Raw genomic sequence first — 13,892 nt, forward strand, 5'->3', positions numbered from 1 at the left:
CTATTTCTGCTTTCTATGAAAAGAAAAATAGAGAGGGAAGGAGGAAAAGAAAAAGAAAGACAGACAGAAAAGAGGGAGAGAGAGAGGAAAGAAGGAAGGAAGGGAAGGGAAGGGAAGGGAAGGGAAGGAAGGAAGAAAGAAAGAAAGAGAAAGAGGGAGGGGAAGGGGAAAAAGAAGGAAGGAAGGAAATGTGTTGTATAAAGGGCAATGCACTTCAGTCATTTAACCTGAGTCGAAAGAAAGAAAGAGAAAGAGGGAGGGGAAGGAGAAAAAGAAGGAAGGAAGGAAATGTGTAGTACAAAGGGCAATGCACTTCAGTCATTTAACCTGAGTCGAAACCCCGTCATTCTCACTTACTGTTAGGGGCCTTTGGCCAAATAATTCAACCATACTGTACCAGTATTTCTGTATCTAAAAGTGAGATTTGAATTAAATAGTTTCTTTTTATGCTAAAATTCTGTGAGCCTGTGATGGTAGGAGAAGAAAGCAAACGTCTCATACATGTCACATTTGACTTTTTCTAGCCGAATGATTTTTCTGAGTCAATTTCTATATGAAGCTAGAGCACCTGAGGTTACCTGAACCAAGGCATTTAGAACATATTTTAGATCTCTTTGTTGGTGTCATCCAGCAGATGGTGAGCAAGTTGAGGACAAGGACTATGTTCTACCTTAGTTGTAGCACATAGTAGTTCATCTGTATTTTCTAATAAATGAATAAATAAATGAGTTCCGTACTTACCCATAGGAATTATACAATACCTACTGAGCTACTTCTACACGTCTGTGACTGCTCTAGGTGGCTAGTGTGCACTGGACAGAGAGGCACTGAGTTCTATAAAATTTCTGAAAACAGTGTTGTAAGCATTGTAATCAGGATGGTGAATGTCAAGTTCTTTCCCTGTTCTTCAGGATATATGTAGTGCCTTTCGGCCTTACGTGAAAGACGGAAGACTTGGATGCACAAGGGAAAATGATCCAGTTCTTGGTCCTGATGGAAAGACACATGGCAATAAGTGTGCGATGTGTGCTGAGCTGTTGTAAGTATCATCATCTTTAAGCAGGCCAAGCAGGTGGCCCTGATGAGGGTGCACTTGGTTGCTATCCTAAGAACCACTCCACAGAGAGATCAAGCCCTTTTCACGAGGCATGCAATCCTTTGTCTTTGTAAGATGGAGCAGTCCTTGCTCCCAGAGTGGCTTTTCTCTTTTTAATTCACATCATCGGCTAAAGGTCCTTGCAAGGAGTGAATTAATGATTGTGTTAGTTATTACATTCAAGACTCTTAATTTGTTTAATTGCAATGACTTGAAAATACATATTATTTTATAAGGTACAATGTGTTAAAATTTAAAAACTACTTTCAAATGGAATGACCTAGATTAGTCATTTGACATGTATTACTTCATTTGGATATGAATAGAGACTCTTACTAAAAATGATAGTCTAATTAACAGAGTAATAATATAATAATAATAGTAATGCTATATGGCCAAATTCATTATTAGTATAAAAGGTGGACTTCTATGAAAGGGGGACCTATTGGGTGACTCTTTCTCTGACTGCCTGACGTGGCTCAGAGCATTGAGACCCAGGTATGAGTACAATCCAATGAGTCTGTAATATTCTGGGTGTTAAACAAGGTATGGACTCTCTGATCTGTATGTCAGAAAGCCTTAAAGTGCTCTATATACATCATTAGATCTTTAAATCAGGACAGGGAAAGATTTACAGGTTCATAAACTTCACACCTGCCTTTGAAAATTACAGTGCACTGTTGTAGAATTCAAGGGCATGCCCTATCAGGTTTACAAAACAATGATTATAACTGGTTTCCAGACAGGAAATCGGTCTAATATCCACTTTCTTATCTAGAAGACATGCACTTTTAGTGTTCAACCCTGCACTAATTCTGTGACTTTCCTTTCCTTTTCATGCATAAGCTAAAAAAGAGAATCTGACCTCCCTAACTCCTGGTTTCTTCCTCTGCAGAACTAAGACAATAATGCCTATCTCAGGATGAGTCTGCAATTATATATAATAGATATGAAGGACTTAGAAGCACAACTCCATGTAGCTTTTAATAACAATGATGCTTTTACATGAAGGCAAACAAATACTTTACAAGATATAAAAAGCTATACACAAGGGTGTGGATGACAGTATGTCAAATACCCAGTTTGGTTTCACCCTTGTCACAGCATTGTTTTAAAGCCCTTGGTTCTGCCTGTTAAAGGGAATTTTCCTGACAGTCTTCTGTTTGTCAATCAAGGAGTCACACCCATCCAGTTTTACAGAACAAAGCTTCTAATTGACTGTCAGTGAGTGAGTCAGTTTCACTCCCTTCCTTATCTTTAGAAATTTTCTGGCTCTGACAGTCAAGACAGAGAAAAGCTTGTCTCGTGTATTGGATCAGCTTAACTAGCTAGGGCAAGGATATGAAGGTGCTAAGCACAGAACCGGACACTGAAAATTTGATGGAGCCATAAACTGACCTACTGTTTTCTTTCTTAACAGCATAAAAGAAGCTGAAGAAAATGCCAAGCGACATGATGAAACCAGAATTCGACGAAGTGCTGAAGAGGTAAATTATTCGCCAACATAATTTGGTTTTTGTGGCTATAGATATTAACAAACTTATGCTTGACCATCTGAGGTAATTTAATTTAATACTGCCATTGTCCTTCATTATCACATGAAATTTTTTCCTTTAACTTCACAATTCCTCAATTGACAATTCCTAGTATGTTAATCATTAAATTCAAATCTAAAACTGGCATTTCCCACCTCATGCTCAAAATATGCAACTTCCTTGCGACAACATGGATGGACCTCGAGATCATCATGCTAAGCAAAATAAGTGAGACTGAAAAAGTTGAAAATCACATGATATCACGTATATGTGGAATGTAAACCTGAAAGCAACAAGTGAACAGGACAAACAAACCGAGACTCGTGGACATGGACTATAGACTAGTGGTTACCAGAGGGGAGGGGTAAAGGGGGTCAAATATGTGGTGACAGAAAGAAATCTCACTATGAGAGGTGAACACACAGTGTAAATATATATATGCCTTACTGTTAAAGTGTACAGATGAAACTTATTGGATTTCATTAACCAGTGTCACCATAACAAATTAATTAATTTTAAAAAATGCAATTTCCTCTTTGCTTAAAAAAAAATTACTGTAAGTCATAAAGTTTATAATTTTCAACAGACTTTTCTTTTGTTTAGTATAAATTAATCTTGCTTTGATTAAATTGTAAAAAATGCAACAATGTAAATTAGACAGGAATAACTTTAAAATAATAATTCTAGAGTCTTTTAAATATAATAGCCATTCATATATTTTATGTATAATCCCATTGACAGTAATCAAAGTCGTTAATTCTTCCATTATGGTTGTTATATTTAGTCAGGCCTGCATTTATAAAGGTCTCGTTTCTGTTTAAATAAGAATCTCAAACAAATATTGAGATCGTTGTTTTAAAGTTTAATATCCTTAAAATTGTTTTTTCTAGTTATTAGTATTTAAAAAAATCTTTTTGTTAATAGAATAGGCATTGCAGGTAATGCAGCCTGGATTTCTTAAATCAATGAGATTATTAAACCCTACTTTGAATAAAAGCGCTAGCAGTTACTTTCCTAAATGACTAGCCTTTTGTTGAGAAGTCAGAGCACGGGAGTTTTAGCCTTAGTTCTGTCAGGCTCTGGGTGTGTGAAACTGAGCAAGTCATCTCTTCTCTCTGGGCCTCAATTTTCTTGTCAGCAAAATCAGGAGGTTGGATAAATGATCTCAATTCTACTTTCCTATTGGATTGTGATTCTGTCTTGCACCGCTTTGTGCTATCCATGTATACTATTTTTGCCAATTTCAGGGCATTTGCTTTCCTAAGGGAGACATAGATCCAGTTTTTGGTAGTCAAGGGCTAACCTTCCACTTCATAATGCTTTTCAATGAAGCAAATTTCCCACCCTACATAGGGTATTCAGTTTTCAATTAAGTAACACAGAACACTATGGGAGGCGAACACATAATGCAGTATACATACAACACACTGTTGCATTGTACACTTGAAACATTGGATTTTGTTGATCAGTGTCACCTCAATAATTTAAAACACACACACACACACACACACACACACACACACAGTCGTCAGTAATTTGTTCAATACTCACTGAAATTTGAAAAACAGTTTTTTAGTACTGGTTGTTAAACTTGTCTAAAATTTTGGGCCTTCTTGTGATATTCAGCATTTTGTTACTCCATAAACACAGAGAGTATTTTTTTTCCCTTGTCTTTCATCACATCTCAGCTATTTTTCCCTTGTCCTCTCTGTGGCTGTAGTCATTGTTTTGGTGGAGTCACTGGACATGATTATGTTGAAAAGGACTGATTTATAGTGATGGCTCAATATCTGCCCCATAATTAAACTGTCAATGGGTTGCTCACTAAAATATTTGTTCAGAATCTCCTTGACTGAATCACAACTTATAAACTGAAATTATCATTGTTTCTCTTATGGGAATTATTGAGCATTAATTTTATTACCATGCTGTGATTATCAGGTGACTTGTCATCTGAGTCTATGATCCTGGATTGTAACAACCAGGAAGTTTGGAGCACACCCATTGCTCCTCCAAATGCAAACATCTTCTTATTAGGAGGTGATTGAGATTCTCTTTTAAAGCATCCTAATGAAATATGTATTATTAAAAATAATCAATACAAGCTCTAGAAAAGGGCCTGAAGGGTATCTGTTTCAAAAACCTCATTGTGTAGGGAGTGAGAGAGGGTCCCAAAGATGACAGGATTTATTACAGTGTCCCAGTGAATTAGGAGTACAGTCTAGCTGCCCACATCTTCTGACTGCAAATCACACTCTTTAAACGCATGTCTTCTTGGCTGAAATGGTAACAATTGAAAAGAATTCTAAAGAGAAGCATTTTTGTAGGTTATATGAAGGTAATATATTTCATCACAAAATATGTTTATTGACATAGAGATTCCCAAGTCTAGAGTAATTTGGAGTGTGTGTGTGTGTGTGTGTGTGTGTGTGTGTGTGTGTGTGTGTGTGAGTTTAGACCTTATCAAATAGTAGTTTTCAAAACACAGAGAAAACCTGAAAGTACTGAACCAAAGCGTCAGGAAATCTGGGTGCATACCTCTCTTGGATTTTTTGGGGAAAGTTACCACCTTTCTAAAGTTTTCTAAATAAATATTTGCCTTGATTTTCTACCCTTCTAAGGTGGGTAATAAAGAAAAATTAGATTTACTCTTTCTGAGGTTTCTACCTACCATATTAGAAATATTATGAACATCAATAAAGGAGGCAGAGTACATAAAAATGATCCACCGGTCCACGGGGAGAACAAATTAAGCAAAATGCCGTTGGATACCAGCTCATTCCTTTCTCCTTGCCAACTAGTTTGGATTGCTCTTGACTTCATTCATATTAAGCAGCGTTTAAGCATCTCATCTCACAGATTCTGTACTCTGTTCATTGGCAACTATTTTTTTACGTTGGCTGCTGCATTTTGTTATGTCTTTGGTGGAACTCCATGAACGATCTTTCATTTTCATTATCTTTTTTCTAGATTTGAAAATTAATGAGAACTATCTAGTTTTAGAAAATATTTATTCAATCTTATTTTTTCCAAGGCCCTTTGACCTTTTAATAAATACATCACATAGCAGATACAGTGTAATTTCACAAGGTAATTACTGTTTTCTATTAATTCTCAATAGGCTACATGTGTTTATCCACACCTTTGAGACCTGACATTCTTTGACTATAGAGCTATGATGTGCATTTTCTGTATTCAAAAGTAGAAAAGTGCTAAATGTAATTACTTGTCTTTTTAAAGGATTTTTGCAAGGAATATGAAAAGCAAGTGAGGAATGGAAGACTTTATTGTACACGGGAGAGTGACCCAGTCCGTGGCCCCGATGGAAAGATGCATGGCAACAAATGTGCCCTGTGTGCCGAAGTTTTGTGAGTATAGATGTGGTTTTGTTGGAGTAACTCAGAAGGTGAAGTGGAGGTTGATTGGAATAATGACTAGGAACTATGTTGAGGTGAGGATTTGTTAAGAATTTTTGAGTGGTTTCGTGCTCTCTGCAAATCATAATACTACCTAGCAAGTAGATCCTAATCGAGTCTGTCTATTTCTGAGTACAAATGGATTTTGTTTTCCAGTTGGAAGATTACTAGATTACAAAATACGTCTAAACATTTCCTTCCGGGACCTTGTAAACCTTTTTATGAGATAGCCATAATACAGAATAAGGGTAAAATCAGATGCCAAGACATTGATGGTTTCTTTCAGTAATTATCCCATTGTGACAGAGTTAGATGGGATGCCCACGAAAAGTTCATGTTCGTATGTGAATTGCATTAACTTTATCTTTTCAACTTGGACTTCTGACCTTGAGGGAAGAGCAGATTCCACAACATGTAAATTATAGCATTTATGAAGTTATCACAAACAAGGTCTCATCACATTTTCTTTCAGATCCTTAAACTCTATAAGCTCTTTCCCATATGCTGTCCTACTGCCACTTCGTCTCAGGCTTGGCCAGCTAATGTGTTCTCTTCCTTATATTGCATTACAAGATAATACTTCCTTGGATGAAACCTCCTAAAATCCCTAATTGAAATGATTTTATTTTATAACAATCATTGCTGTTGGAAACCATATAATTATTTCTATGACTACTTGTTGACTGTCAGTCTTCTCTACTTGTCTATAAGTTCCAAGAAGACAGGTATGTGTTTGTTTTGTGTACTACTCTACTATATGCCTAGGGCCCAGGCTAGTGCTTGCCAAAAAATATTTTCTAACTAAATGTTGGATGAATTCAGGAACAAAGATCCCTACTCTCAAGAACCTTAAGGGTAACTAACAGAATAAACCATGGATGTGGGAATATTCAGGTATGGAAATACAGTGAGAGATATAGAATTCATTTTCATGTTGAAGTCTGAGATATCTTCTGAAAGAAGGTAGAATTTAAGCAGGGGAGATTTAAAAGAAAGGAAGATGACTAAAAGAACCATTGCAGTGGAAGGGAATGGCATACATAATGGAAAAATTAAAGGGGTTCTTTGGGGAACTAATAAAGATTTCAATATAATAAGGGACTTTACAGTGATTGGAAAGTGTTTATTCAAGAACTCAGAACCATTTAGCTGTTTTCTCACCTGCACCTAAATGACTATTTTATAACATGAAAGTTCGAAACATCTATACTCGTTTACTTTTGTTTCTTTCTCCAGCAAACAGCGTTTTTCAGAAGAAAAAGATAAAGCAGATGAAAATCTGAGAAAGGCTGAAGAAAAAATTAAAGTTAAAAGAGAAACTGAGGTGAGGATTCGTTTGATCAATCTAGTTATAACTTTTGCAGTAAAATGTGCACATTTTACTCTAGAATGCATTTTCAATATTGATTCATTTTTCTTTCACTACTAATGGGTTTTCTGGAAACCAATTTATAGTTATTATTTTATAAGATTTAGAAGAATAATATGGCATTATGATTTTTAGCTCTATTTGGAGGAAATTAATCAACTCATATTACTAATAGTTCCACATTCCTAAATGAAGGTATATATCAAAGCGTTATCTTGTTTGATATGAATCCTTCTTCAAATGTGTGGTAGTTGTTTTGGAAGTTTTTATTTTGAAAGCAATATAAGTAGAAAATTTTAATATGCTTTCTTTCAAATCATACTACATTCTATTTTGTAAACATCTCGACTAGTCATTTGCCTTTTTTATATATCATCTTAGCTCAGATGCCTAAGAGCTTTCCTTTGCATTGATGCATTAGCATCCTGCCTGATATCTATACTTCCAGCCAACATAATCCTCAATCCTCAAGATTCAATTTATCTTCTACATTGTTTTCATAGAGTAGGAAATATTTCTATGAACCAATGGCATTTTGAAAATCCAACATTTGAAGGTATCCTAGAGTTATTTAGACCGTTTCACTCCTTGAAAAAACCCTGGATAACTTATTTCTTACAAGAGTTTACCCCACCCTCTATTATGTGTAGTTCACAGTTTTATAAAATAGCCCACTCCATTCGTTCGCCTTCTGCCTTCATGTAACTCCATCTTCCTGTTTAGGCCTCATTTTCAACTACTTTCTTCCCTTTAATCCTAGATTACGAAATCCCTTTAATTTTAGTTCTTAAATGTCTCTCAACTATTTTATTTTTCACTTCCAATTTCTTCCTTCCTTTCTCTCCTCTTTCTTTCTCCCGTTTCTTTCTTTCTTCCTCCCTCCCTATCATTCCTTTCTTCTATACTTTCCCTAACTTCAGTTTCTAGCCACCTAAATCCTCCACACATCTGGCTGGGTCATCTTTCTAAGACAAAATGATTGTGTCCTTCTCTGCTATAAATATTTTCATTTCCCCATTTTTTAAGACTAAAATCCAAATTCTTTTCAAAGTTTAGTGGCCTAGTTTTGATTTATCATCAAGATTTCCTTTTTGACCAGTTCTCAAAACTCCCTCTCTTAGCTAATTCTTTTGCCACTATCTTCATGGTTATAATCGGTTGTTTTGAAATAACATGTTTTTTATGCCTTTATGTCTTTGCGTATTTTAATTCCCCCTGGAGGACTTTTTTGCCACATTGTTTTCCTGGATGTAGCCTAAAGATACAACTCACTTATAAGCTTTTCTCTGACCTTCCATAAATTATTTTTTCCTTTGTGCTTCTACACACTTATTTCAGACTTGTGTCATATCCCTTAGCTTTCTATATTACGATTCTTTATTCTTTCCACTTGAGTGATATAAAAGCTAAACCGCATTCATATTTATATTCCTTTAACTTAATATATTTGTTGAACGCACAGATGAATATCACAAGGAGAAAAATATCACAAAAATTTTGGATGATCCTAAATCCTAAGAGCTTTATTGTTGACCTTTATTTCTTCTTTACTAATATTATTGATAAAGAGCATCTAAAATTTGTAAACAGAGAACTCTATCTAAGCTGTCTCATTTTCATTATTCAGAAACTCTGCAGTGAATATAAGGATCATGCAAAGAACGGAATACTTTTCTGTACCAGAGAAAATGACCCTGTTCGTGGTCCGGATGGAAAAATGCATGGCAACTTGTGTTCCATGTGTCAAGCCTTCTAGTGAGTATAGAGTTACAGAATGTCCAGGAGAGAGGGGATTTTACAGATAAACTCATAGAATCAATTTGTATCATAGGTGGGTAAACTGTGCTTTGAAATAGGGAAGGGAGTTGAATAAGTTACACTGAGAATGTTAGGAACAGAGCTGGGAGTAAGTACCTAGAGCTGTTTATTCCAGACATCTGTTTTCCCTTGGCACTCATTCTTTAGCCCTGGAGCAAACATGAGCTCGTGCAAATATCCAGTCCTCCCTAGTGCTAGAGCTTCCTATATGAACCTATTGTACAAGTTTATAAGCATCTAATCTTTCAGGGGGATTAGGGTCTAAAGTTAGCACTGAATATAGAAATTGATTAGTAGATTTAAAGTTGCCCATGAGATAACCACGAACCCTTATAAAATTACATTAAATATTACTTGATATAATAGGATATTTCTCTAAAAGTTAAAATTGACAGTTTGCAGTGAATATCAGGATCATGCAAAGAACGGAATACTTTCAAAATTTGGAACTGCTCTCAGTTTATGTGATTGAGCTCAGATGAAGAAGTTGATTTACATTTAGAATCTGTGGTCTTTTGTTTTGATTGACAACATGTATGGTTGAAATACCATCAGTTAACTGTACATACCATGCAATTCTGTTGTTCAAAGCAAATTAATGCTCATTTGGTTTATCAGTGTATAAAAATCATTGGCCTTTTACCACCCAGCCTGCATTTTGTCTTTAGATAACATAGCCATGAGTAAGCAATACATTTAAGTTGAATTAATAAAGCCAGGTTTGCATGATGTGATAGACCATAGACTTGAATGTAGAGACCTTGGATAGTTGTAGTCATAGCCTGAGCGTGTAGCCACAGCCTCCCTGCCTCACCTCCTCTCCATGAAACAACAAGGGAACCAGTCCATGTGCTTTGTTAAGGCCACTTTCAGCCTCCAAGTGTAATGTCATTGTGGCATGAGTTTTGATAATCTCCTTTATGGACTTTAATGATGTTTCTTTTCTGACCACTGGCAAGAAGGATAATTTATAGAAAGTGAGTTTTCCAGATCCACAATTTCTATCTTTCTTTCAATGTTAAGCAGAAACTATGAAGAAGTTATGGTATCTTACCATACTAGAGCCTGTTTTGTTGCTTCTCATAGGTATGTAGTGACAAAAAGACAAAATTGTTTTTTGCAAAGGAAGGAGGACAGATTAGCAATGCAGGAATGTGGAGATATTATTGCCTGTATCTGGTATTATGGCTCTTTTTATTTTCTCTCTCATTCAGCCAAGCAGAAGCTGAAGAAAAGAAAAAGGCAGAAGAAAGAAGTAAGAGAGAATCTGGAAAAGCAACTTCATTTGCAGTGAGTGGAATCTCTCCAGTAAATCCTACTTGGCACTATTATTTAAACATACTTCAAAGGGCCCAAAGGCTGAAATATTTATTGCCCTGTAAAAATCCCCGGAAAATCTTAACCCTTCAATCTGGGGATGACATTGAGATGAATGCTATGGGAGCTCGATCGATTTTTGCTGCTTCAGAGGCTAAGCCTGTACAATAAAAATAATTAATTTGAAGCCTGAAAAATGAATCCAGTTCTAGTTTCATCAATTACAGACTGTACAGCTTTTACTAATCAGTTTTCAGAGACTCTACATGTATATTTTCTACATGTGAATTCTTTTAAATTCACATCTGATTTGAGATTTAAAAAACCTTGATCCCTCACACACGCGCGCACACACACACACACACACACACACAGCATGGTTTTTACCTCTGAAATATTATAATATTTATTTCTATAGTCATATGTAAGTTATTATCACCTACTGTTTAGATAATGAAAGTCTCCTGATTTTTCCTTTAAGTTCCATCCTTTCCCTTATTCAACCTTCCTCCCTAACACAGCTAAAGTTGCAAAATATTTACTGCTCTGCTTAAGCCCACATTCAGCTTGTCATCAACTACAGGATTCATTCCAAAATTCATCTTCTGCTATATGCCATGTAGTGTCCTCCTTGTGTTTCTCAGCATATTTTAACAATCTAGTACATGTTTCCCATTCCATTTCTTACCCAGGAAAATCTTATTTACTCTTCAAGGTCTCACTCAAATTACTCTTGTTCCCTGACATCTACCCTGATTTCCACAATCAAATTGCATGATCTCAACCTCTGAGTTCTCAGACTTTCTTGTACCTATATGTTTACGATTATGTTATTTTAGATTATGTTATGTTAGATTATAGTGGAGTTTACTTGTCTACTTATTTTATTATATTGTGACATCCTAGTATGTCTGATTTGTTCCCATCTCTTAGCAACTGATAAGTGTTGTCAGTTCAATTGAATTTTACATTTAAGAGAAACACACCTAAAACACACCTGGGCTTGAAGAAACACAACATTAGTATCTGCCAATGTAGATGCTCTAATCTTCTGCTTTAAATAGGAATGATATGTATGTCCAACTTACTTTCTCTATTTTGACAGGAGCTGTGCAGCGAGTACCGCAAGCTTGTGAGAAACGGAAAACTCCCATGCACCAGAGAGAATGACCCCATCCAGGGCCCAGACGGGAGAATGCACGGCAACACCTGCTCCATGTGCGAGGCCTTCTTGTGAGTAGCACTGACTGCAGCTGGGCAACGAGGGAGGTTTAGTCCTTTCTGCTTAACTTTTTTTCTTTGTTTTTTTTTTTTTTGAGTTTTATTATATTTTATGTCTTCAATTGTGTTTGTTTCTTGTCAATGACATTTTGTACCACATTTTTGCATGATCACCGAAAAATAATTTCTGCATGTCAATCACTAGTTGAGACCCTGTGGAAGTGTAAATGATGTAGAAGAAGGGTCTTACCCGCACAGACTGGGATGTGAAGTGATCTGAAATCACACAACAAATCTCAAACCCAACAAAGAAATATGCAAATCAGTACCTCAGTTCATACATAGGACTTGGGGGGTAATCGGACTATGGAACGTCTGGGCTCTAGTGGCTTTGACTCCTCTCAGGTGTCTCGTCAGCTTGAAGAACTTTGCCGAAGCCTAGTCTATGCTTCTATCCCTAAATTTCACCCTCACAGTAACCAGAACTTTTCCTTCATTGTACTAATCACGGTTCAAGTTCATAAATGTATGTGCATGACTATTTGTTTAACATTTCTGTCTTCCACTAGACAATTACTGTTATTGTAACAGGGATTCTATAAAATGTGAGCATTGAGTTCAGATTAATTTCCTGCTTCATTTCTGTGTTCAGTTATGAAAGGACTGCTTCAACAGGAAGATCACGTATTTAGAGGAGATGGAAAAATGTATAAAAACCACGTCCTTTACGAGTTATTGTGGCTTGGCACATGTAGCCAGGGAAAAGTCACCGTCTTGAAATATCCAAGTAGTTTTTTGTTTTTAAATGTGGAAATAGAACTAGTTCCAGGTTGTCTCCATGAATGAAAATGGGACCAATGAAGTTTCTAATGGAAATTTCTAATGGTTTGAGGACTTCATGGATGAAATGATCTACCATGGGATTTCAAGAATGGTTTAGGTAGAGAATTTATTGGCAAATTAAAGCACAGTGAGATAGTAGTCAGAGACACAGTTGTGAATATTGGAAGTTTAGAAAACCACCTCTGCTCTAGGGTTTAATGCCTTAGTCTGCATTTATTAGTGTGTCCTTGGGACAGTTGTGCATTCAGTTTTCTTGTCTGTAAATTGGGTTTATAATAGCAGCTTTGCGACATGCAGGTTTGAGGATTTCATTAGTATGAGCACAAGGTTAGGCATGATATTTGAGAGCACTTTTGACTCATCTCCTTTTTAATCACTCTCTTTTAGCCAAGCAGAAGAAGAAAAGAAAAAGAAAGAAGCTGAATCAAGAAATAAAAGACAGTCTGAGAACACAACTTCTTTTGAGGTGAGAGCACCTTTTACAGGTCAGAGGTCAGAAGTATGTGGACTTGGGATCCATAGCTGGTATTCGGCAACCCATAAATTCTTGGAAACTGAAACATTTGGACAGTTTGTGTTTGTACATTTATTTATAAGTGTGCATATACACATGTGTAAATGTGACTATTTCTAGGTTGAGTCCATTACTTTTTTTTAATGTTTATTTTTGGACTTTTATTAAAGTGTCAATGGCTTTATAACACAACCATAAATTCAGCTAGTATCATTGGGATGGCCTATAAAAAAAGAATATGCATGAAAAAATTAATTTTTAAAAATCTCTTATATTTCATCATTAAGGATAAATTAAATTAAAACATATTTTTCAAATACATGTTTGAAAACAAATGGTTTTCACTTAGAAGACACATTTGAGAACAAATAGTTTAATACTTAATTTTTCTGTCATTTAAAAGACTGAGCATTATTGTAGCTTAATTCTCTGCTTCAGTAGGTTACAGTATTTTTAAAATAATGTTTTTATCACTTAATTCATGTCTTCAAAGTTAAGAACTATCCTAAAATAAGCCAATTGCTGATCTCCATTTAAGGAAAAGTCTAAACTTCAGCTCTTTTTGCAATACGATCCAACCTATGTTCAATACCTCGAACTTCCTTCTTCAATTTCACAGGAGTTGTGCAGTGAATACCGCAAATCAAGAAAGAATGGACAGCTTCTCTGCACTAGAGAGAATGACCCCATCAAGGGCCCAGATGGGAAAATCCATGGCAACACCTGTTCCATGTGTGAGGTCTTCTTGTGAGTAGAGCTCAGG

General features: G+C 35.9%; 1 protein-coding gene across 1 annotated transcript in view; it reads left to right on the top strand.

Moving 5' to 3' along the window:
* SPINK5 (serine peptidase inhibitor, Kazal type 5) overlaps positions 1–13,892 on the top strand; it is a 119,394-nt gene that overhangs the window by 73,100 nt on the left and 32,402 nt on the right. Inside the window, exons 11-19 of the mRNA XM_025043161.1 lie at positions 912–1,039; positions 2,517–2,583; positions 5,872–5,999; positions 7,284–7,371; positions 9,044–9,171; positions 10,449–10,524; positions 11,657–11,784; positions 13,003–13,081; positions 13,749–13,876. Coding sequence (XP_024898929.1) covers positions 912–1,039; positions 2,517–2,583; positions 5,872–5,999; positions 7,284–7,371; positions 9,044–9,171; positions 10,449–10,524; positions 11,657–11,784; positions 13,003–13,081; positions 13,749–13,876 — 950 coding nt within the window. The remainder of the gene's footprint in view (positions 1–911; positions 1,040–2,516; positions 2,584–5,871; positions 6,000–7,283; positions 7,372–9,043; positions 9,172–10,448; positions 10,525–11,656; positions 11,785–13,002; positions 13,082–13,748; positions 13,877–13,892) is intronic.

The sequence above is a fragment of the Pteropus alecto genome, unplaced genomic scaffold, assembly GCF_000325575.1.
Source record: "Pteropus alecto unplaced genomic scaffold, ASM32557v1 scaffold40, whole genome shotgun sequence".
Lineage (NCBI taxonomy): Eukaryota > Metazoa > Chordata > Mammalia > Chiroptera > Pteropodidae > Pteropus > Pteropus alecto.